The 23,350-nt window shown below is 40.5% G+C and overlaps 1 protein-coding gene across 1 annotated transcript in view; it reads left to right on the top strand.

Annotated features, from left to right (window-relative positions):
* The window catches only part of GLP1R (glucagon like peptide 1 receptor), a 57,328-nt gene that overhangs the window by 14,262 nt on the left and 19,716 nt on the right, over positions 1-23,350 (top strand). Inside the window, exons 4-7 of the mRNA XM_030558358.1 lie at positions 8,479-8,588; positions 14,757-14,863; positions 18,236-18,389; positions 20,027-20,186. Coding sequence (XP_030414218.1) covers positions 8,479-8,588; positions 14,757-14,863; positions 18,236-18,389; positions 20,027-20,186 — 531 coding nt within the window. The remainder of the gene's footprint in view (positions 1-8,478; positions 8,589-14,756; positions 14,864-18,235; positions 18,390-20,026; positions 20,187-23,350) is intronic.

The raw sequence follows: 23,350 nt of genomic DNA on the forward strand, positions 1-23,350 counted from the left end.
ATATGTTAATCTGGCCCCTTTTGAGATCAAGTTATCTCCCTAGAAGAGATGTTAATTTGCATTTTTCAACCCTGTAAAGCAATTCAAATTTTAAGTTTCCTTCCCTGGACTAAAAGTTGTCTCAGTCTAATCAACAAATTCACTTTGCAAATAATATGAAAGCTCATTCGCTGACAGGACGTTTACCTCTGACTTTATCAACTACATCTGTTTATAAGATAAACTCTAGAACATATGCCACTCTTGTTTCAAGGACAGAAATATGGACTGTTGGAATAAACAGTCAGAAATTTCGTTATGAGAGATACAATGGAGGGATGTATGTGTCACAGCTCATGGCAACTGCACCAACTGCTTGTATGTGTGGGATGGGGACGTGTTGAGATGTCAATACTTTCTTATATACTTGGTAGGACTGTGGTGTTATCCAGGACTTTTTTTTGTCAGAGTGGCCTTTCCAGTTAAAATAAATACAAATATATTATAGTTGTTATATTATATAGAAGTACAACTCCCCACCAGGGCCGGCTCCAGGCACCAGCATTCCAAGCAGGTGCTTGGGGCAGCAGTCTGCCAGGGGTGGCAGTCCATGCATTTTTGGCTCCAAGCAGCGTGCTGAATTGCCACAGTGGATGGCGGGGGCAGTCTGTGTGCTGTTAGGGCAGCACGCACATTTCCGCAGTGATGGCAATTTGGTGGCAACTTCTATGTTCAGCTGTCTGCACCAAGGCAGCTTCTGTCTTCTGTCTGAAAACACAAACTGCTGCCGAATTGCCACCAGGGCCGGTGCAACCATTTAGGCGACCTAGGCGGTCGCCTAGGGCACTAGGTTTTCGAGGGGCACCATTTTCTTCAGCAGTGACTGCAGTGGCCGGATCTTCGGTCGCCTCGGTCGCTGCCGGCATTTAGGTGGAGGGAGCTGGGGCAGGGGAGCATGGGGAGGGCCTCCTGCAGCAAGTGTGGAGGGGACGGCACGCAGGGGAACTCCTCACCCCTGCTCCGCCTCCTCCCCGAGCACGCCGCGGCTGCTTCACTTCTCCTGCCTCCCAGTCTTGCAGTGCCTAAGCTGGTTGGCAGAGAGTGGGGAACTGCCGCAAGGGGGGCGCCTCAGGGTGGAGGGAGGGAGCTGCCGCAAGGGGGGCGTCTCAGGGCAGGGACACGGGAGGTCGGGAGGGCACAAGGTGGAAGTATCGCCTAGAGCGCAAAACATCCTTGCACTGGCCCTGATTGCTGCCGCCACAGAAACGCACATGCCGCCCTAACGGCACACGGACTGCCCCCACCATCCGCGGCAGCAATTCAGTGTGCTGCTTCAGGCGACAAAAACAGTAGAGCCGGCCCTGCTCCACCAAGATGTTTTTTCATTAGAAGTCTTAGGTGAAGAAATATATAGCATCTCATTACAGGAGACAATCAACTTTACATCTTTTAATAGAAACAAAGTATGCTCTTGCTAGGTATTGATGGAAGAGAATGTTAATCCAGTCATTAGTTAGTAACTAAGGTTCTGAATTAAGCATTAATTTTATATAGCAAGTGCTTTGCTGAAAAAGGGACTAAGGCTATTATCTAAATATCCATTTTCCTTATCTGAAAGTTACCAGCTAGTTGGAAGATTCACTTTCCAAGCCCCAAAGACTAGATTTTTTTTTAAATTATGTAAACTTAGTATTTATCAGCAGTGTTTCCCTACTGAATTCTAAGAGTTTGTCTTCCTCTGAGACACACACACACACACATTCTAATTCTGATCTCTTGGTGTAAATCAGAAGTAGGCCCATTGAAATCAGGCAGAGTTACATACATGTAAGAACAGAATCAGAGCCCCTGTGAATATAGATTGCCAGGATTGAATGAGTTTGGAATTCTTTGCCTTTTTTATTTATTGTGTTATTCCTCTTAATTTTTGGATCCCTTACATATTAGTATATAATATTTATTGAAAAATACAAAGATTTTCTGAGACAAAATCTCACTTTTCATAGAAAGATGTACACAGACGTATATGTACAGGCAGTCTAGGACATCCTAGTAATAGTTTTATTTTTATATATTGTGACAGACCCAGACCAGTGGGGTACAGGAGTCTGGTAGAGGGCAAATATACTCGTCACTGGATGAGTAGTTTTCTGTTCCCTGAGTGACCAGAGCAGGGGCTGCACTAGAGTAATCAGGAACCTGCTAGAACCAATTAAGGCAGACAGGCTGATTAGATCACCTGCAGCCAATCAAGGCAGGCTAATCAGGGCACCTGGGTTTAAAAAAGCTCAGTCCAGTCAGGGAGGGAGGAGCCAGATGAGAGGAAGTGCGTGTGAGGAGCTGGGAGCAAGAGGCACAAGGAGCTGAGAGTGAGAGGCTGTGCTGCTGGAAGACTGAGGAGGACAAGCGTTATCAGACACCAGGAGGAAGGTCCTGTGGTGAGGATAAAGAAGGTGTTTGGAGGAGGCCATAGGGAAATAGCCCAGGGAGCTGTAGCTGTCATGCAGCTGTTGCAAGAGGCACTATAGACAGCTGCAATCCACAGGGCCCTGGGCTGGAACCTGGAGTAGAGGGCGGGCCCTGGTTCCCCCCAAACCTCCCAACTCCTGATCAAACAGGAGGAGTTGATCCAGACTGTGGGGAAGATCACTGAGGTGAACAAATCTGCCAATAAGTGCAGGACACACCAAGGCAGAGGAGGAACTTTGTCACAATATATATAAAAATCCATCCTCCTTTCCTTTCAAAACAGTTTCACAAACACAGTTTTAACTTTAAAAGTGCTAGACTGTGCAAAATGGTTGCAGTTTTCCTTTAATCTCGCACACAGACTCTCTTATTAATCTGCATTGGTACCGTTTCCCTCTAATATTTTGCTGTGAACTTCCCACTGAGAGTTTTCTGTGATAGACAAAATCCTCCATGCCCCCCTCACACCGAAGAGATCCTATCACTTATTCTGGAATTATGGCAAATAAAGACTCATCCTCAAACACACTCCAAATGGTGACTTTTAGAATTTGTGGTCATCACCTTAAATTTTGTTTGAAAAAGAAGAAAGTCCTTATGGGTGGCATGTTTATGAGAAAACCTAGTTTTATGGCTCCTTCCATGAAGATAATGACAGTGGTGCTGGCTTGTTGCCAGGCTCATTTTCCCTTTCCGGCGCTAATTTATTCTGCTTTCTGACAATCAGTATAACAAGAAGTGAGTTAGGGAAGAACAGGAGCAAGTGTTCAATCAGCAGAATTGGTCTTTCAGCAAAAACTGGCTTGCCTACACACAACCTGCTTGATGACTGTCCCTAGAGCTTGTTGAAGTGGGGAAACAATCTCTGCCAAGTGAATACAAATGCAGAGACTCCTGTGAGATTGTCCTCATCCTCACTGTGGATGAGTGACAACAGGCGCTTCCAAGTTTATACACATGAGCAGTCAACTAGCTGTGGATTTTGATGTTTAAAGAGTGTATTTTAACCTGAACAGGAGAAGAGGAGCTCTCAAAGCCATAAAGAGACTTTTTACCTACAGACAGTGAAGAACACGTGAGAGGAAAGGCAAAGAATGTGGGATACACTGATTATAGTATCTTGTAGGAGACTCCAAGCTTACGATGAGGCTATGGGATGGAAACCTTTAGTGAGATAGGTTTGAGTTTAGTAAAGTTGGGTTGGAAATTAAGTTTGTAATAGATGTTAGTATCGTCCATAACGGTAGTCAGCAAAGGTAGCAATACCTACTGTTAAAGCTGCTTGATGCTTCCTAAGATCCTATATTCAATTGTTTATAACTTTGCCAAACTTTAACTGTTCGAGTTGAAATTTTCCATGCTGAGAGTCTGCATAAAACTGAATTATTTTTGGAAGTTTCAGCCAAAAATCTTCAGCATCTTCCCAGACTGAGATTAAGGAAAATGGTGTTTTGCCCCTATTAAAAATAAAATCTGTACAAGCTTTTTAGTCGGAAGCTTTAGCATCTCCCTGCTTTGGAGGATAGAGTTGAAATTTGGAAAGAGGTATTTTGTCCTGATGTCAGATGTGCTTTTTGCTGATCCTGTGACAGACCATGAGACCTCTGCCTTCTTCAACATGCATGATGGATAGTATTCTGGGAGTTAAATCAGGGTTGTGCAGTGAAGGAAACTGTTGTCTTTAGGACCCTACCTTGACTGCTGCAGAAATTGGAAGGTGACTAATGAATGAGGCAGGGGAGAACTGGTTTAGGCAGTTGAATGCTGCAGTGGAGAACTGGATTCTATCCCTGCCTCTGCCACAGAGTTCCTAGGTGATGCTGGCAAGTCACTTCAGCCAAAATGTTCACAGGTGCCCACTCATTTTCTGGGTACCCCAATAGGATAAAGATAATGCAACCTCACTTCACTGGGGTATTGTGAAGGTTAATGCATTGATCTTTGTAAAGAACTAAGATACTAAATGAGAGCACCACAAAAAAGTCCATGAGAAAATTACTAATTCTGTGTTCAGTGCAGAGGTTGTATGGGATGGTTAAATAAGGCCTAGAGCCACACACTGAGTTGTAAGGATAAAAGAAATAGCGACCCATTTCATGAGCACTCTTCATCTGGGGCACTGAATGAGGCAGAGAGGGCCTTGTGGAAAAATAGTGAATGATCATGTAATTAAAAATTGTATGATGAGATATACAGACAAGGGGGCTGAATTAAAACATTGCATTGGCGACTTTAATTCTGGCATTTCCTAATTTTGGAGTGCTTGACTTTCTACCTTTTAATGTAGTTTTTGAGTATAATAATAAATATTGTATGCACATATAAAATACAGGATCCACTGAGGAACCAAAACTGCATATAATATTCCCTAATATAAAGGGAATCTGATGCCACATTTATGGGGAACAGGGTTAGTACAGTTAGAAGCTTACACAGAACAGAGAATGTTTAAGCATGGAGCTCCATGAAACTGTGGAGGAGCCACTGCTGCCATCCTATCCGCAGCAAATGCCTCTTGATTATGCAGCATGATTCCTTTCTGCCTATCACTCACCCCTTTAGAGCAGAATTTTACAATACACAGACAGAATAAATAGAATACAAGATTCAAGGGAAAACAAATGCTTACTTGATATTTAAAGCCAGAAATACGTGATAGGAAATTCCTGATCGATTATACGATCAATTGCACCTGTGTTGACCAGTGGAAGATTGTTCCTCAGCATCTGTTCTGCCCGGTTTTAAATATCCCTGGTGCAGGAGCTAAGAATATAATTTAGGCTACTGTGGTGATGAGCCCACTGTAAATATATAGCTGGTTAAATAGGTTTGCAGTAAAAGCAGGAGCCCCTCTTCCCCAGCAAGTTGACTGCTCATGGGTTTCATGCTGCCAGCTGCAGTTTGGACTTAGTGCTTGTTTATTGCAAAGAAAACCAAGTATGGGAGTGAGACATTTAAAGAGTAACTTCCCCAGCAAAGAACTGACTGCATGTACACATCCAGCGAGCTGTGCACTCAGGCCACATTGAATGATAAACTCAGCTAGGAATGAGCTGAGACGAGTTCTTTAAAAGAGGAGAAACTCCTCCATTAAAATGTATTGACTTCCCCATTGAAGGTCAAGTCACCTGATCAGGGATCACATCAATCTGTGGCAGCAAATCATTCTGTTGTGACTCATTCACTACAGAGTCACTGCTGCCTTCGAGAGAAAACTGTTACCTTTTCCAGAACACTGGGAATTAATGAAACTGGCTAATTCTAGAATGTCACATTCTTTGTGGAAGTTTAAACATGGAAGGTCTACGCTGCAGTTCAGAAGTGTGATTCTAAGCCTGGGTAGACAGACTCACGTGAGCTCTGCTTGAGGTAGTATGCTAAAATTAGCAGTGAGTATGTTGTGGCATGAGTGGCCAATCAAGGTAGCCTCTTGAGTTTGGATTCAGGGGTTTGCGTGGGCTTGGATGCAGCCAACTAGCCCATGTCATCACCAGTGCCACCACTGCTATTTTTAGTGTATTCCCAGCTGCATTGTAGACATACCCTTGTTGATCTAAATTCTATATAATTACAGTACAGAAAAATGGACCCTGAAGAAATAATAAGGTATTGTCATTTAGATCTAACGTTTTTAAAAGATAGTGTACTGAGCTTTGGGTCAAGGCTGATCATTACATGCTGGGTCTCATAGTCTCTGCATCCCACAGCGTGTGGTATTAAAAACAAGAGGTGCCTGGGCCTCTTTGTAGGATACTTAGCCTCCTTTGGCCTGTGGATGCATCCTGATCATCCCAAATTTTAACTCCTCATCTTGTAAATGGTTTGGATAGAAAGTTTTGCAATAAGCCAATGAAGTAGACACACTGCTGTTAAAATATGAAGAGTTGTATGGTCCAGATTGGCATATTACTGCATTTTGTTTTGTAATATTTTAAAAATAAACTTATAGCATCTTAAAGGTGAACTGCTAAGATGGCCTTTCATTTCAATCCAAGGTTACTAACACTTTCTGTGTAGATTCAGTGCTTTCCTTTATTTCAGCCATTATTCTGACTTCTGGAGTAGATTTAGTGGCTATAACATTAATGTCCTCTGCAGCAATTCACCTGCCTAATGTGTCATCCACTAAATCTTGACGAAAATTAACCCTTTCTGTTCACTACTGTTCACCTAACAAGCAATCTCTGGTAATGCAGCAATATCCCCTACAGTTTTCACAGGTTATAAATAAAGGGAGTGGATGACGAAGCATTCAAACAAAGAGGTTAATGAATATGAAATATATTACATGCACAGGCTGCCTCTCTTTCTTTCATAGACATAGAGAGAGACTCACACTTACTGAAGAAAATTCTCTACTAGCTTATAATTTTATATTTTATTATAACTATAATGCTAATAACAAAGTACTAAACTCCGATTACCAACAAGTAAACCAGTTACCAATTTCAATACCAGTTACAATACTAAATGCTGATTAGAATATCAATTACTAAGGCAATTAACCAATTGCAGTGCAATCGCTATATTACATTATTTTGTATTATAAGTTTAAAATAATTTTTAAACCCTAATTTTAAAATCAAATTTAAAAAGTGAAAATTGAAACATTTTGGTTTTATCAAAATGTTTTGATTAACCCCAAATGATTTGTTTTTGTTAATTTTGTTTTACAGAAAACGTTGACTTTATTTTCCGATTTGGAACTCTCTCTTTTTTAAATGTCAGAATTTCCCACAGAACAGAAATTTGAAGTTTCAATCAGCTCTAGTTTGTAGTAAGCAGGACTGGTTGGCTTGGTATATTGACAACAGGATATAGGCTCAATCTAGATCAGATTGATAGTGAAAGCTGTAATCAAAAGGGTCTTTGATTTACGTAAAATGAATTAATGCTCTCAGGTCAGTTTCTAGTGGGTCCATGTCCATGTTGCACTGCTGTCTCAGCAAAGGGCAGGGGCTGAATTGGCCCTGGTGATCAAACTATGGTACCTTCTCAACCAAGAGGTGGTCTAGATTGAGGCTGAGGCCTGTTAGCAAGCTGCAGTGTTTGGGAAGCAGTTTGCACTGCTGCTGTGCCTGTTTTGTGGATAAGCATTGAGTCTCCAGCATGTTTTCATACCATAATGAGAGAGTCTGTTCTAAATACATGGATAATACTTTTACCAGCACAAAGTTCCCTTTATTGCAGTGTATCTGAAAGCTCTCCCCTCTTCCTACTTTTATTTTGATGGTTCAGTATATTTCTATTTTATCGTGTGCCTTTTAGTCTTATCTCATAACACTAGGCTTCTAACAGCCTCTGAAGGGCTCTTCATTTGTTGTTGTTTTTACTCTTTGCATGAGTAAAAAATGTGTGGGCAGCTTGGAGAGATTTGTGGCTCAATTTTTAGAGCAGAGGTTTGGCCAAGCATCCACATTTTTGTGTGCGCATCTTAGTATACCCTTTTTGAGTGTTCCCTGTTATCACTGTTACTAATTTTGGGACTAATATAGGCAAAGAGAGGAGGGGATCTGTGGTTTTTGTGTTGTTCCATCTCCTGACCAAATCTGAGTATTTGCTTACATTCCTGGTAAGGCAACTTCATACTGGCTCAGCTTACAGGGAGACCTTGGCAGGAACCTGCACATATGCATACATACTACAGATGGGCTTAAGTCACAAAGTTCAGGATCAAACTTTCCTAAAGTCCTGGGGTGTTGGAATCTGGGCATTCAGTTTAGATCCATTTCTTCTCCTAACAAAATACATGCAGTTTCCTCACCAAAGAGGGGTTTGTTTTCAGCCACAAACTTTGTGGGTTGTTGCTGCTGAACAGTTGGAGCGGTCTTTGGAGTACTCTTTGTTCTTGGAAGCTGTACACAGTTGGCTGTGAGAATGAATGAATTGCAGTGTTTGTTACAGGAAAGGAGCAAGGTGAAGAACAGCTGTAATAAGGCGACAGATGAGGGGGAGAGGGTAGGCTAAGCTTCGCAGTTGTTCTATTGTTCTCCCCAGTAAGTGTGTTCTTTCCCTCCTTGTTGTTGGCAGTGCTCCATGGGCAAGTTTACCGCTTCTGCACTCCTGAGGGCACTTGGCTGCTGAAGGAGAATTCCACCCTGCCATGGAAGAACATTTCTGAATGTGAGGCATCAGACGGGGTAAAGAGAAGATATTTTTGCCTGTAAAAAATGGAAATAAGTCAACACTTATGTATTATTCCTACTGAAATCAGCTTTTTCAACCTGATCTCTCTAACTGGCCCCAGTGAGTCTAACAGTAAGAAATTTTAAGGCTCTCCATTTAATCTCGCTTAGTGTTTGGTGTAGATAAGAGCATTGGAAGAAGTAATGCAGATACGCACAATGCTGATCCAGTAAACAGATGCTCAGTTCAGCCACACAATGGTACAAGGCCAGGAGCTGCAAAGCCTTAGGAGAGAACTGAGTTGCCTTTAGTTTTCTGCACAGGGATGAAATACAGTAGTGTTAACTCACTCTGGTGAAGACATTTAATGTTCATCTCTTTTGTTTTCTTCCCACAAGGGAACGCTGTCAGGGCAAAAATAATGTCCTTTCCTGTGTTGCTAATAACAGCTTGCATGATTAAAATTAACTGAACTGTTAAAAAATAATCCTTTCCGCCATTTACCTTGACAAACAGGAAAGAACTGGTTGAAAATCTGAAGTTGGAAGGCAGGGTGGGTAAAATGAAATGACAGAATTTGATTCTAAGGGGAAAACAGGAGAATAAAGACAATGGACTTCAAGAAGGCAGACTTTAGCAAACTCAGAGAATTGGTTGGTAGGATCCAGTGGGAAGCAAGTCTGGGGAGGGGTGGTGAAAAAGAGTTCAGGAGAATTAGTAGTTTTTTAAAGAGACATTATTAAGGGCACAAAAAGCAAATGATACCAATGAATAGGAAAGTTAAGTAGTATGATAAGAGGCCACCCTGGCTTAACCAGGAGACCTTCAGTGACTTGAAACTAAAAAAAAAAAAAAGTCATATAAAAAATGGAAACTAGGTCCAAGGATAAATATAAAAAAACACAAGCATGTGGGGACAAAATTAGACAGGCCAAAGCAAAAAATGAGATTAAACTAGCTAGGGATATAAAGAGTAAGAAGAAAGCATTTTACAAACACATGAGAAGCACGGAGAAGACCAAGGACAGGGTAGACCCATTGTTTAATGAAGAAAGACAATAACAGAAAACACAGCAATGCCCAAAGTATTTAATGCCTTTTTTGTTTGTTTTCACTAAAAAAGTTACCCATGATTGGATGACAAATATAGCAACATCAGTGTAAATGAGGTAGTATCTGAGGCTAAAATAGGAAATTACTTAGATAAGTTAGATGTCTTCAAGCTGGCAGGGCCTGATGAAGTACGTCCTAGAATACTTAAGGAACTGGCTGAAGAGATCTCTGAGCCATTAGCCATTATCTTTGAGAACTTGTGGAGGATGAGAGAGACTAGAAAAGGGCAAATATAGTATTTATCTATGAAAAAGGAATAAGGACAACCCAGGGAATTATAAACTGGTCAGTTTAACTTTGATACTCAGAATGGTAATGGAGCAAATCCTCAATCTGTAAGCACCTAGAAGAAAATAAAGTAATAAATAGCACTCAACATGGATTTCTCAAAAACAAATCATGTGAAATCAACCTAATATCCTTCTCTGACCAGGGAACAAGCCTTGTGGATAGGAGGGAAGCAGCAGATGTGATATATCTCAACTTTAGTAAGGCTTTGATATTGTCTCACATTACCTTCTTGTAAACAAACTAGAGAATCATAGCTTAGATGAACCACTATAAGGCTGGTGAACAACTAGCTGGAAAACTGTACTCAGAGCGTAGTTATCAATGAGCTACAACTGAGGCAGAAGAGCATATTGAGTGGGGTCCTGCAGGAATCTGTGTTGAATCTCCTTCTATTCAATATCTTCATAAATGATTTGGATAACAGCATAGATAGAGCGTACCCTGATAAAATTGGCAGATGGTACCAAGCTGGAAGGGGTTGCAAGCACTTTGGAGCACAGGATTAGAATTCAAAATGACCTTGGCAAACTGAAGAAAAGGTGAAATTCAATAAGGATAATAAAGCAAAGTGTTCCATTTGGGAAAGAATAATCAATTTTACGAATACAAAATAGGAAATGATTGCCTAGAAAGGTGTACTGCACAAAAGGAGTTGGGAGTTATAGTGGATCACAAACTAAATACGAGTCAACAATGTAATACTGTTGTAAAATAAAACCACATCATTCTGGGATGTATTAGCAGGAGTGTTGTAAGCAAGACACAAGAAATCCTGGTAATTCTTCCACCTCTACTCAGCACTGATAAGGCCTCCTGTGGAGTATTGTGTCAGTTCTGGATGCCACACTTCAGGAAAGATGTGGACAAATTGGAGAAAGCCCAGAAGAGAGCAACAAAAATGATTAAAGATCTAGAAAACATGACCTACAAGGAAAGATTGAAAAAACTGGGTTTGTTTAGTCTGGAGCAGAGAAGACTGAGAGGGGACATAACAGTCTTCAAGCATGTAAAAGGTTGTTATAGAGAGGAAGGTGATACATTTTTCTCCTTAGCCACTGAGAACAGGACAAGAAATAATGGACTTAAATTGAGATTTAGGATAGACATTACGAAAAAATTCTGTAAAGTTAGTTAACAAATTGCCTAGGGAGGTTGTGGAATCTCCATGGTTTTTAAGAACAGATGAGACAACTGTCAGGGATGGTCTGATACTTATTCCTGCCTCCACGCAGGACTATTGAGGTCCCTTTCACTTCTACATTTCTATGATTTATGCTCTTTGTCTACTTTAACTGAACTTGGGCAACAAAGTTAGACTGGTCAATTTCATTTCCTGGTTGTAATGCACTAGACCTTGGGAGAAGTTAAGAGCTCTCAGCATGCTCTAGGACTAGCCCTTTGCCTCTGACCTATTTATTGAGTGCATAGTCCCTGTCTCAAGGAGCTCCATGGTCTAGTATAGACATGGACAAACAGTCCAGACATAGAAGATCCCCAAAACTATCAGGGGTTCCTGTTCTCCCAGAACTCCCTGTTTTGCAATGCCACAACCCTTCATAGGGAGCAGGAAGATTGTAAATCGGAAAGGATTATGAAAGTGAAGAAGAGAAATTCAATACATCTGAAGGAAAGTTTAGGAAATGTAAATGGTCTCCTAAATTGCAGCCCCATCCCTTTTCCCACTCCTTCAAAGCTCTGTGGCATCGAGAGACAGCTTTAGCCTAACAGACTGCATGCCTGGTCATTTTTAATTCCATTTGCAGTTTAAGGCTTCTTCCTTAACTATGTATTGAGAGCTGCCAAGTAGACAAATGCCTTATGGCAGCACTTGGCCATTTGGTACATAGCTTGTTTCCATAAAATACAGTGCTTTGGGGGAGGGCAATTATGTTAAACCCTAAATACATTGTGTCACCTCCTGATATGGAAATAGCTTGCGATTTGTATTTCTATTTTCCACTTTAGCAGATGCAGAACTCCTAATTACCTGCTTTTCAAATATGTTTATGCATTTTTATTAAAGTAGATGGAATATATGGGCTAAAGGTGTTAACATAACCCAGTCACTGTCCAACATTAAACTGTGTTAAAGGTGGTTTGGGTTTGGTTTACAGAGACCTCAGTCTGCTTATTACCCCACAAACACATAATTAAAAATCATCTTAACCTCTTATTAAAGATAAAGAAAAGAAGGAAAAACAATTAAGGCATTTGAAATGTAAAGTATTAAGTAAGGCTTTTATTTTAACAACATCCCTTGTTTCCTTTCTGTGTAGCTGTAGAGTGTTTAGAAGGAAAACTCCTTTTGTTTGACAGACTCTTAATGAGTATCAGAGGTGGTAATAACTGTCCTTCTGGGGAAAAGAGAAGAAGTTAGTTGAGATGGGCTGGAGCTGCTGTTGCTGTTGGGAATCATTAAGAAAAGAATAGATACTAAAACAGAAAATATCATAGTGCCTCTGTATAAATCCATGATTCTCCTGCATCTTGAATACTATGTGCAGATGTGGTCACCCCATCTCAAAAAATATATATATAATGAAACTGGAAACATTTCAGAAAAGGGCAACAAAAAGGATTAGGGGTATGGAATGGCTTCCATATGAGGAAAGATTAAAAAGACTGGGACTTTTCAGCTTGGAAAGGAGATGGCTAAGGGTGGGTATAATAGAGATCTATAAAATCATGACTAGTGTGAAGAAAGTAAATAAGGAATTTTTTACACCTTCTCATAACACAAGAACTAGGGGTCACCAAATGAAATTAATAGGCAGCAGGTTTAAAACAAACAGAAGGAAGTATTTCTTCACACAACACGCAGCCTGTGGAACTTCTTGCCAGAGAATGTTGTGAAGGACAAGACTGTAACAGGGTTCAAAAAAGAACTAGATAAATTCATAGATGGACCTATCCTCCATGGCTTTAAACCATGATGGGCAGGGATGGTGTCCCCAGCCTCACTTTTGCCAGAAGCTGGGAATGGGCAACAGGGGATGGATCACTTCATGATTACCTGTTCTGTTCATTCCCTCTGAAACACCTGGCATTGGTCAATACTGGGCTAGATGGACCTTTGGTCTGACCCAATATGGCCTTTCTTATGGTCTATGTTAAAGTTCAGTCCGGTTTCATATCAGATGGTGTTTGGGACTCAGCTATAGTTGGTAAGGGCGGCAGTGTCATCTGAGTCCTTCTCTCGAACCCAGTCTGGTCAAAATATCTCTCGGGATCAGGATGATGAAGGCATGGGGTCCCACAAGGTGGTGGTGGTGTGGTGATGGTGAAGTTCACTCCAGTAACCCATTTTTCTCCCCAAAGTCTCTTAAGGACCCACCGGTGGAAAAGCCTATCCCCTCATTATTTTGTTCATGAATTAGGCTTAGTTTTTGAAACATGAGTTTTGGTTCACTGATTTTTGGTTCCATGCTTTTCTTGTTTACAAGGGATGATCTTAACACAATCCTTGAGTTATATTGTTATGCCTTTTTGTTTGGACTAATTCAGTCTTTCTGTCTCCCTTTCATCCCTTTTCCCATCAGTACGTGTTGTTATAGATTATTGTGATATCTTATGAACTTCTATTTACTTTTTACAGTTGAGCTCCCAATTAAGGTAAATTTTAGGCCCAATTATCACAACATGTATCCAACCACCAAGGGCTTAGTTTGGGTAAAAATCACTGTCATGTTGTAGGCATCCCCCAAACACAAACCTACTAGGAATGTCGAAGGGAGGCTCTGCACAAAGATCACAAGCTGATAGCTTTTTGCCATTACCCTAAGGTTTGTTTTAATGTAACATCCTCCAAGATGAGAGAGGAGGCATCATGTCCTTTAAATATTAAACATCAGTTTGGGCTGCATTGATTTTTTTTTTAAACTGTTGAGTTTCAGAAGTTGTGCCAGGCTGTGACCCTGACAAAGTCTCTCCTCCTGGACTAAGCAGTCTTCAAATCCTTCCTTTAAAAACACTCTTATTCCACAAAACCTGTCAGTGATGGCCTCTGCACTCAGTCTGAACCCTTACATGCTGTGCCGTGTGCCTCTGAATGTTTTTATCTATTTCTGAAGCAGGAAGAGTGTTGTCTTTTGTACAGCACAGTGCACATTGCTCAGTATTTTTAGTGTCATCAACCCAAAGTGGAGAAATAAAATGAATGAGTCTTGGAAATAGGTTTGTGATTAGAGATGATCCAGAATCAGAATACAGGATCTAAATCCTGCCCCACAACCCAAACATCATGATTCAGGCCTATCTCTTGCTTTTGCATGTTCTGCAAAAATCTTTTCTCCCCAAGACATGGACCAAAATTTTCAAACTTGGATATGAAAGAAGCCACTTAAATATGGCATTAAGGAACATAGCTTTAGGCATCCTTGCTTGAAAATGCTGGCTTCAGAATTTATATCTGCTATTGCAGAATTGATGTGTCTATCTGTATGACGGTATAGATAGGAAGGACAGTGTCCTTTGTATTTGGAATTCACTCCCTTCCCCACTCCCTTCAGCCTTGTTCTGTAATAGTCCCGTTATATTGACTTTCTGGGCTTGCTGCAAAGCTCGCGTATTTAATGGGAGTTGAGGTGGGATTTTTGTTTATTTGGGGAATGGGAAAGGTGGAAGATTCTGATTTGTAATGTGTGCCTCTGAGTACTTAATAAAGGGATGGAAAAATAGTAGGTGTCATCAAAGTAGGGTTGGTGGGAAGGTAATGGGGAGATGGGAGAAGAGAAACAGGTCCAACGAGTGCTGCCTTTTCTTTCCTTTTATGCTGTCAGGACGCACCAGAGGAACAACTCCTATACGTGTCAGTCATCTACACCATTGGATATGCTCTTTCATTCTCTGCCCTGGTAATAGCAACTGCCATCCTTCTTGGATTCAGGTAATCCTGATGTAATTCAAAACAGAGTGGACGCAGCCACGCTGTTCTTCCAGTCTAAACAGCATCAGACTTAGAAAAATTCAGCTTCTCCCTTCTACCATCTCCCTGTTCTACTCCTTTCATCCTCTCACCCTTCCCTGCTCCCCTCTTGCACCTTATCTCTTCCAAACATATTTTGCTTCTAAACTACTAGGAGAGCTGGTTGAAATATTTTCGACAAAATGAAAATTTGTCAAAATATGCTGTTTCTCTGAAGCTGAAATGCTTTGCGGAGGTGTATTGGTTTTGACAAAATTTTCATTGGAAGGGATGAGAGGACAGAGTGATTCTATCATACACTAGGGTGGTGAGGAGATTGGCATCGGAGGTGGGGGAAACCCATGTTCAAGTCCCTGCTCTGCCTGTTTCAGAGCAGAGTTTTTCATCCAGATCAAAATGAGATCAGAATCAGGGACTCGAACCTGCCAGACCAGCCTCCCCACATGAACACCTCAAGGTTTGATCTGAAAACAGACACTTTAATGCAATTCCATTTTTGCCAAAATATTTGGAAATTTTTGTTCCACTGTGGAACAATTCCCCTCAACCTCAAATCTGCTAACAGTACCGTGAAACAGAATTGCCATCCTCCAGTCAGCTCTATGTATTAGTTTCTTCTAGGTATGACTCCATCAAATTCTGTGGAAGAGCATAGAAATTAACAGAGTTTGGTGACTGAGAAGCCATTGAAAGGACCCTGGAACATATGTTATATTGCTTAGGTTTGGTCAAAAAAGTGCTGGCAGCCTGACCTAGATCCTACATCTTTCCATAAATGCACCATGCATGTCTGCTGCAATTTCATTGATTCTAGCCTGGTTTGTCTGAATTTTGGGGGTACTGAGCACAGCAGGTGCAAATATGGGGGCATTCAGAGTAACATGTAGAAAGGGCAGGAAATGCAGATATTTGATCCTGGTCTATTGTATTTTATCTTTTTTTCAGCTGAGAAACATGGGACTCTAGTGACTGCTCTTCGCGTTTCAAAGAGAGCTTAAAATGATCACAGCTGAGCTGAAATTTGTGGGAAACCCAGAAAGACAGGTTCTGCCTCTGTCAATGCCATGGGAGGATTATGATGATTCACATGTTTAGGCATTAGTACAGTTTAGGGATTCAGAGTCACTGCTCTCTGGCTACCACTAAATCACCCCTGCCAGAGATGACTTCTCCCCCGAATTCATAAAAATACTCCTGAAGAGCAATTTATTTTGCTGTTGAAATGTTGCAGATTGAGCCAACATGGCAGGTGTTTTCAAAATCTTTCTGGAGGAAGATGTCCAAAACTCCCAACCACAGTTCAAATCTTTCCATCTGAGCACTGTGTTCTGCTGTCAATCCAAGAACAAATAACTTCAGTTTCAAAAAACAGTTAATGTGCTAAGTGACAAATGTACTTGCCTTTTGCAACATGTATAAAACTTGAGTACTGTAACATAAGAAAATGAAAAACTGAACAGCAACTATGTTAGAGGCTTCACAAAAACATAAAAAGGAGCCATTTTAAAGTCTGTAAATTTCAAAATATGTTTATTCAACTTTATTCATAATTATCAGGACGAATTCTAGTTGTCAGAAGGACTTTTTCCTTGGAATTAACATCCGCATGTTGTTGGACTCTGACTGCAGCCTCAGCTTCTAACTATCCACAGCAATCTTGCGTGCTTACAGAGCTGGGAGCAGAAACGTGGTTTCAAACCACAGATTTTTCCACCTTGAACTAAAGGAAGATCTCTGTTCGCTATAGAATATCCTTTATATTAATTCTAAGGTGCAGCCAGCCAACAGAGGGCAATATGCTCACAAACAAGTAGTGTACAGTCCTGCTCCCACTGAAGTCAATGGTAGAAACCTTTTATGCTTAGCAATGGAAACAGGATAGTCCCCATACCTTCCATTGAAATCAATGGGAGCAGTATCGGACACCTAAACTACCCACAATGCAGATAATCAGTAACTGTATTTACTTACAAATTATTTTCTTCATGCACATGTGTGTGTGTGTGTGTGTGTGTGTGTGTGTGTGTGTGTGTGTAATGTGTATAGTTGGTGTATGACTTTTCAAACACATTTAAGAATATGGAAAGTTTGAAGGGGTAGCAACAAGCTAGTTTTGAGCTAGAGGGCGACCAAAGTTAAACATGGTTAAATTGTTAAATGACCTGTAACTTAAAAGTGGCTTAATGAATCTTTTTCAAACTTTGCAGAAATATTCTTCTTTGCCTTCTGAAGAAATCTAGAAAATTTAAGGCCAAATCTGTTTTTCAAGCCGACATTGCAGAGCTGAAAAATTAGGACTTTAAAATATAGGCGTAACAACTGTTCCTCTATAATATGCTCAGTATATTTTTCAGAAATGAAAAATAATCACTTCCAGCAGAGCGTAGCTTAATATGAATTTTCTAAGTGGCACTGCCTACTTTCTTGATCATAGTTGTGAGAATGTCTTTTTTTTACATGGAAAAACAAATTAATAGAGTTCCCCATCTCTTCCCTCTGCGACATGTGTGCTTCTGCTTACACAGAGTTTGTTACAAGCTGAGGGAGGAAATATTAGTGGGAAAACTTTGGTAAAATATTGACAGCACTTCATTGCTGAGTTTCAATTACACAGCTCCCGTTTCCTTTGCCCACCCAAAACACATTTTGACAGGTAGCAATTTTGTTGTCTGTGTAGCTGGCTATTGAAATTCACGAGGATGATCTTCCATCATTGTTTTTTATCATCACCACAAAGGTGAACATCGTGTTTCTTTTAGACTCATGGAAGGTGTTTGTGATCCTCTCAGGATGCTGTTGATGAATGTAGTCTTCTCTTGGTGTCTATGATAATTAATATGTATGATAATTTCCCTTCACGGGGACAGGTACTTTAATATAGTCTGCTGCTGTGCTGCGCACTAGCACATGAAGCCTTCCAAAGTATTCCTGTTGCACTCTTGTTTTCTTTGCTGAAGGATCACTTAAATCGTTTAGACGCAGCATTATGTAAAAAGTCCAGTCCTTTAGATTCCTCAGCTGTGATCACTGTAATTAAAGTTGTAAATTGTGTTTCATTATAACTCCCTGTTTTTCACACACTCCAATTGTTCTGAAATATTCACCTTTTGGGCGGAAATTTTTCAGGTCAGGCCTCTTCCTAAAGGTGAATATTTCTTGCAGAGAGTTTCAGATCCCCGCAGCCATTCACAAGTAATGAGTTTCCAGTGACTCATCTGCATCGGTAGCCACTGATTTTTTAACAGAATCTATCAATTTCACTCTCACCGATACCCATGGTATCATTGCAGCCTACTCACGCTCACTGACTCAGGCTTTGCTTTCTTGTTACAGGCATTTGCACTGCACTAGGAATTACATTCACCTGAATCTCTTCACTTCTTTTATCCTACGTGCTGTATCTGTCTTCATTAAGGATTCTGTGGTGAAGTGGATGTACAAAACAGCTACGCCTGAACACCAGTGGGAAGGACTCATCTCCTACCAGGTAGGGGCAGGAGTCATGTTGCTTCTGAGGTCAGTGGTTCATCATCTGCATGAAACTTTCACTTTGTACTGAGGTTTGTCCAAAATATTTTCTTCACTTCCACAGAGTTTTCCTTTGACTCCCTTGACAGACTTCATACAGTTCTAGTCATGCAATCCCAGTATTGTTACCTGTGAATAATTGCTACCTCATTGTGTTTCTTATCCTATTGAAGGTTTATCCCCATGGGGCAGAGAAAACATCAAGAGCAGTTTTCCCCCTCCCCCCCTGTATTGGTAAATGCCCCATACCTCTCCTCCCCCACCCACTCCACACTCACCATTTCCAGTGATGACAACAGAATATTCTGACAGAGGTTCCATTGCAACAGGTGACATTGTCCAGCCAATCAGGTGACCCAGTTAGCTGGTCATTCTTGGAGTACTGTATAGTCCTGCTAACTATGGTGATTTGATTTGAATGTGAGTCCAAACCTGGGAGGAGCTAAAGTAACATGTCACTTCATCTTTAGTCTGAATATAGAAAGTATGTAAATATTCTGTGATGATACTAAAAACAGAGAACTGCTTTCTCTCCCCCTTGAGAGCTGATATATAAAATATAACCAAGTTGTGGGAGACAGTGATTTGGAAATTAAATGGGAGTAGATACTTATCGGCTGTGATTCTCGGTCATATGCAGGAGGTTAAAGGCACTGGAAAATGGAAGAATTAGGAAGAATTTTTAATCTTTCTTTGAGCACTGTGATAGGAATCTTAGGCATTTTTTACCTTCCACTGAACAGGGATCACCTGTTGGGACCAGATGGGTGCATCCCACATGATGATCAGTTTCTTGTGATTTGTAACATGCAGACTTTGGGGTGCACCGACAAGCTGATATAAAATCATTATATGTGAAGATTGGCAATGACCTTGTGGATTGTCAGTCAGTCCCTTCCTTCAAGCAGGGAGGGCTGAGTACTTCTGCCTAGTGTGTAAACAGTGCTGTGTAGTTCAGATTTGTTTCATGATTTGATGGGCAAATGAATTCGTTAATTGTATTTGTTTGGATTCCTGAACAGTTGTAAAATTCAGAGAAATGGCCAAGAGGGTTTTGCAATCAGATATGATGCATCAGGACAATACTGCTCTGGTATCACACATCACTTGCCTTTGAAGAATTGGCAGCATTGTGGCATCAACTGTGTATTTTGGAAAAGTGGAGTTCTTATCTGTAGAATATAGTATCTGTGGACCTGAAATTTTTCAGTGACTGATTTCAGTAACTAGAGACACTCTTGTAGCTACTCTTCTCTTCCCTTCTCCTTATACTGTACTGGCAAACTACCACTTAAGGTATACACGGGGGAATATTCAGAACAGTAGATGTGTAAAGAAACAAGGGTAAATGTTTTTATACAGTTCTTTGCTTTGGAATTCACATGCTGTGTTTTTGAAGTACAGTAGCTGACCCTTTGTTATCCCAGTGGTTAGGTGTGATCCATTTAGTCAAGATATTTTTTGACTAGGAAGAGGGATGTACAGTTAATTCTGTTCTTCTCTTCATGTTACTGGAACTTCTGGGGATTTTTTTGTCTGCCTCCTTTTTTCACCACCCTTGCTACATTCACTGACCTGTATTTTCTGCTCTCTCAGGAGTCACTCAGTTGCCGCCTGGTTTTTGTGATGATGCAGTATTGTGTGGCTGCAAACTACTACTGGCTGTTGGTGGAAGGCATGTACCTGTACACACTGCTGGTCCTGTCAGTCTTTTCTGAACAGAGAATTTTTCGGCTTTATCTCTGCATTGGCTGGGGTAAGTCAGTCTCTTGTTTTCTTTCTCATATTATCTACTGGTTGCTGAGTGCATTTGCCTACACGGTCACTGTGGTGACTACCCTATCTCATGCTTTGGAACAGGTGAAATAAAAAAAGCTGTCTGTCTACACATATTCTCTTCTGTAACTGTTGAATTCAAATCCTGCTTCCCATTCCTTTTCTGTTCCTAATATCTGACCTAATGCTTTTAAAATCCTTTATAGATATTACACTGTTTTAGTTTCTTATATGAAAGCCTTTAGCTGAAAACAATGGCTATGCATAAATCTCGTAAATTCATACATTAGGCTTCATGGGACATCTATATAACTCCATGAACTCACCAAGACCCTGCAAAATTTACTAACACCCGCAAACTTCTATAAACTGGATGACAGATGCACAATGTTTTATCACTGTATGTTAGTTGCTTGATGTGAAAGATCTTTATGCTATATAACTGTAACAAGATGGAACAGGGCAATCAAGAATAGCCCTCATGTCAAGCATCTCGCTTTACATAACAGCTGTTTGTCATCTGAAGACAGCAGCACCTCCAGGAGGAAGTGCTCGCCACTCCTAGGTGAAAGCGAGTGGATTTCCTTGTATGTACAACACAGGGTTATAGCTCATGCAATCAACATCTGTGTGGAATATTATTGGGGCTGCTAAATGAAGGTAATGATAGGTCAGCTCTACTGTATGGGTGGAACAAGTGGTTATCTTCTGGAAAATAATGAAATGTTCAGTGACTATTGTGCATGTGCATGAGCAAGATTAGGGGTTGTGATGAGCTGGGTGTCAGTCCCTTGAGCCCGAGCTGTCTGTAGTAGAAATGCTAAAGCTCTGAATCTTTCACTCTCCAGCTAAGCTTCTCTTTGTTAAACTAAATAGATTGAGCTCCTTGTGTCTGGCACTGGTAAGGTCTGTTTTCTAATTCTTTAACCGTTCCTGTGGCTCTTCTATGAACTCTCCCCAATTTATCAATAGTTTTAATTGTGTTACATAGGAACAAAGGACTGGAAGGGATCTCCTGTGTCCCTGAGTCCAGTCCAGTCCTTTGCTATCACAAGCAGCCCCATCGTGTACTCCTGTTCATAAATTTATCAAGCTCCATCTTAAAACTAATTAGGTTGTTTGCTCCCACAACTGCTGCTGGAAGACTGCGTTCTTTCCCATTTTCTGTATTTGCCTTCTGTGAATATGCTAGTCAATGTGTTGACTGGTGAGATTCATATAAATGATCCATTGCAAAATACTAACTGACCTGTATTTAATACACAGTGATATATGAAAGGTGAAAGTTCTGGTGTGTTAATGGGAATAAATAAATATGAGGAATAACAAATCTCTGCTGGAATGTGCTAGCCAAAACAGTGCTGCTGTATCCCTTTCTTTACCATCTTATATAGTGTGCATAGCAACAGAACCTACATGCTGTGTAATCATTATTAAAATCATACATATCATACAAATCCTATGAGCAGTCCTGCCCCTTATAAAACTTATAAGGCATCCAACTCACCAGGGAGCAAAACAGAACAGAAATAAAAACAAAATTATATTCTTCAAAAATGCCAAAAATCTGTATAAGAAATAGTGGGGCGGGGTGTGTGTGGAAGGGAGAGTATTTTGTCTGAAAAAAGTCTGCTTGCATTTCAGCCTCTGACAAGAACAAAAGATGAAAATGATGAAGAAAAATGACACAGTCCTGTTTGTTCTCCCTCATCTTTCAAGTTTTACTACTGTCAATTTATTTAATTTTTGATTTTGTGAAAATGACTGGCAGTGCCAGAGTTTGGCATTCAATGTCTAGGCATCATCCACACTTCCTGCCAGCACTGTTGACGCCTAACCTGCAGAGTCCCTTACTATTCCAACCCTGGGTACTTGTACATAGCATTGCCAATGCACCTTCATTCTCAAATATAGCAGCCTCTACTGCTCCTATCCTGGAAAGTGCCCTCAGAAGTGTTCATAACTCATTCCTGTGTCAGGCTTAATGATTGTGAATGTAACTACTGGCAAAATGAAGCAAGAATAGATTTTCTTCCTGTCTCTCTGCCTTGTGCATTATTCTTTCTTCATGAATATGTAACCCTGGTTCAGATCTCTTTATGCCATGAATGCTCAGAAGGTCTTCAGAGTAGACTGATTTTTCTCAATGTAATGTTCATGTTTGCTCCAACGAGACAAGATGTTCCTGTTCTAGGTGAAAGAGTCCTGTAGCTTGACATAGTTTATCAGTTGTTAAAAGATCACCCTAGCAACAGAGAGGAACTAGTGGATTAAAAACAAAAAAAATAAAAGTGATGTGTGTTCAGTTGCTAGTGCCTCATGTCATCAATCTAACAATGGGAAGTTATGGACATGGGTCATGGACATGCAAAGGCCTTGAGGACAAGGATCTCAAAGGTTGCCATTATCTAGCAGTACAGTACACATTGCATATGATAAATCACACCTGATTAAAGCTGAACCAAAAAACAAGCACCTGCTGTTTTTTACCAGAGCTGGTTGAATAATTTCTTGACCTCCACTAATTTTTTCACCACTCGCCATTGTTAGATGAATGTTTTTACATCAAATTTTGGTTTGTTGTGAAAATTTGTTTATGAACTACTTCTCCCTTTTTTTAGTTGTAATTATAATTGAGCCACGTGATTAGTCACAGAAGTCTCGCGGTATTGTTTCCGCTTCCTGGTTGGATAACACTAATTTTTCTGTGTGTGATCACACACATATATATATATGTGTGGATGTCTGGGAGAAGCTCAAACACACACACACACACACACACACACATATATATATATATATATATATATATATATATATATATATATATATATATATATATATATGTTTGAGCTTCTCCCAGACATCCACGTGAACAGAACCATTGGAGTGTTTATGAGCAACCACTGAATCCAGCTCACTGGTTTTGTGCCCCTGAATGTTTGCAAATACTCTTTTTTGCACTATTTGCTCTGCTGTAGTTCTTGTGCTTGGCAAGTGCTGTGCATGAAGTCACAGAACAAATAAGAGCTAAATAGGCTGGGCCAAATTCACCCTCATGTATATGAAGATAAAAGAATTTACACCCTAAATAAATTTGACTGGCACTTTAGGGGCCTGATCCTCAGCTAGTGTAAATTGTTG

This window comes from Gopherus evgoodei, chromosome 3 (assembly GCF_007399415.2).
Source record: "Gopherus evgoodei ecotype Sinaloan lineage chromosome 3, rGopEvg1_v1.p, whole genome shotgun sequence".
NCBI classification, from domain to species: domain Eukaryota; kingdom Metazoa; phylum Chordata; order Testudines; family Testudinidae; genus Gopherus; species Gopherus evgoodei.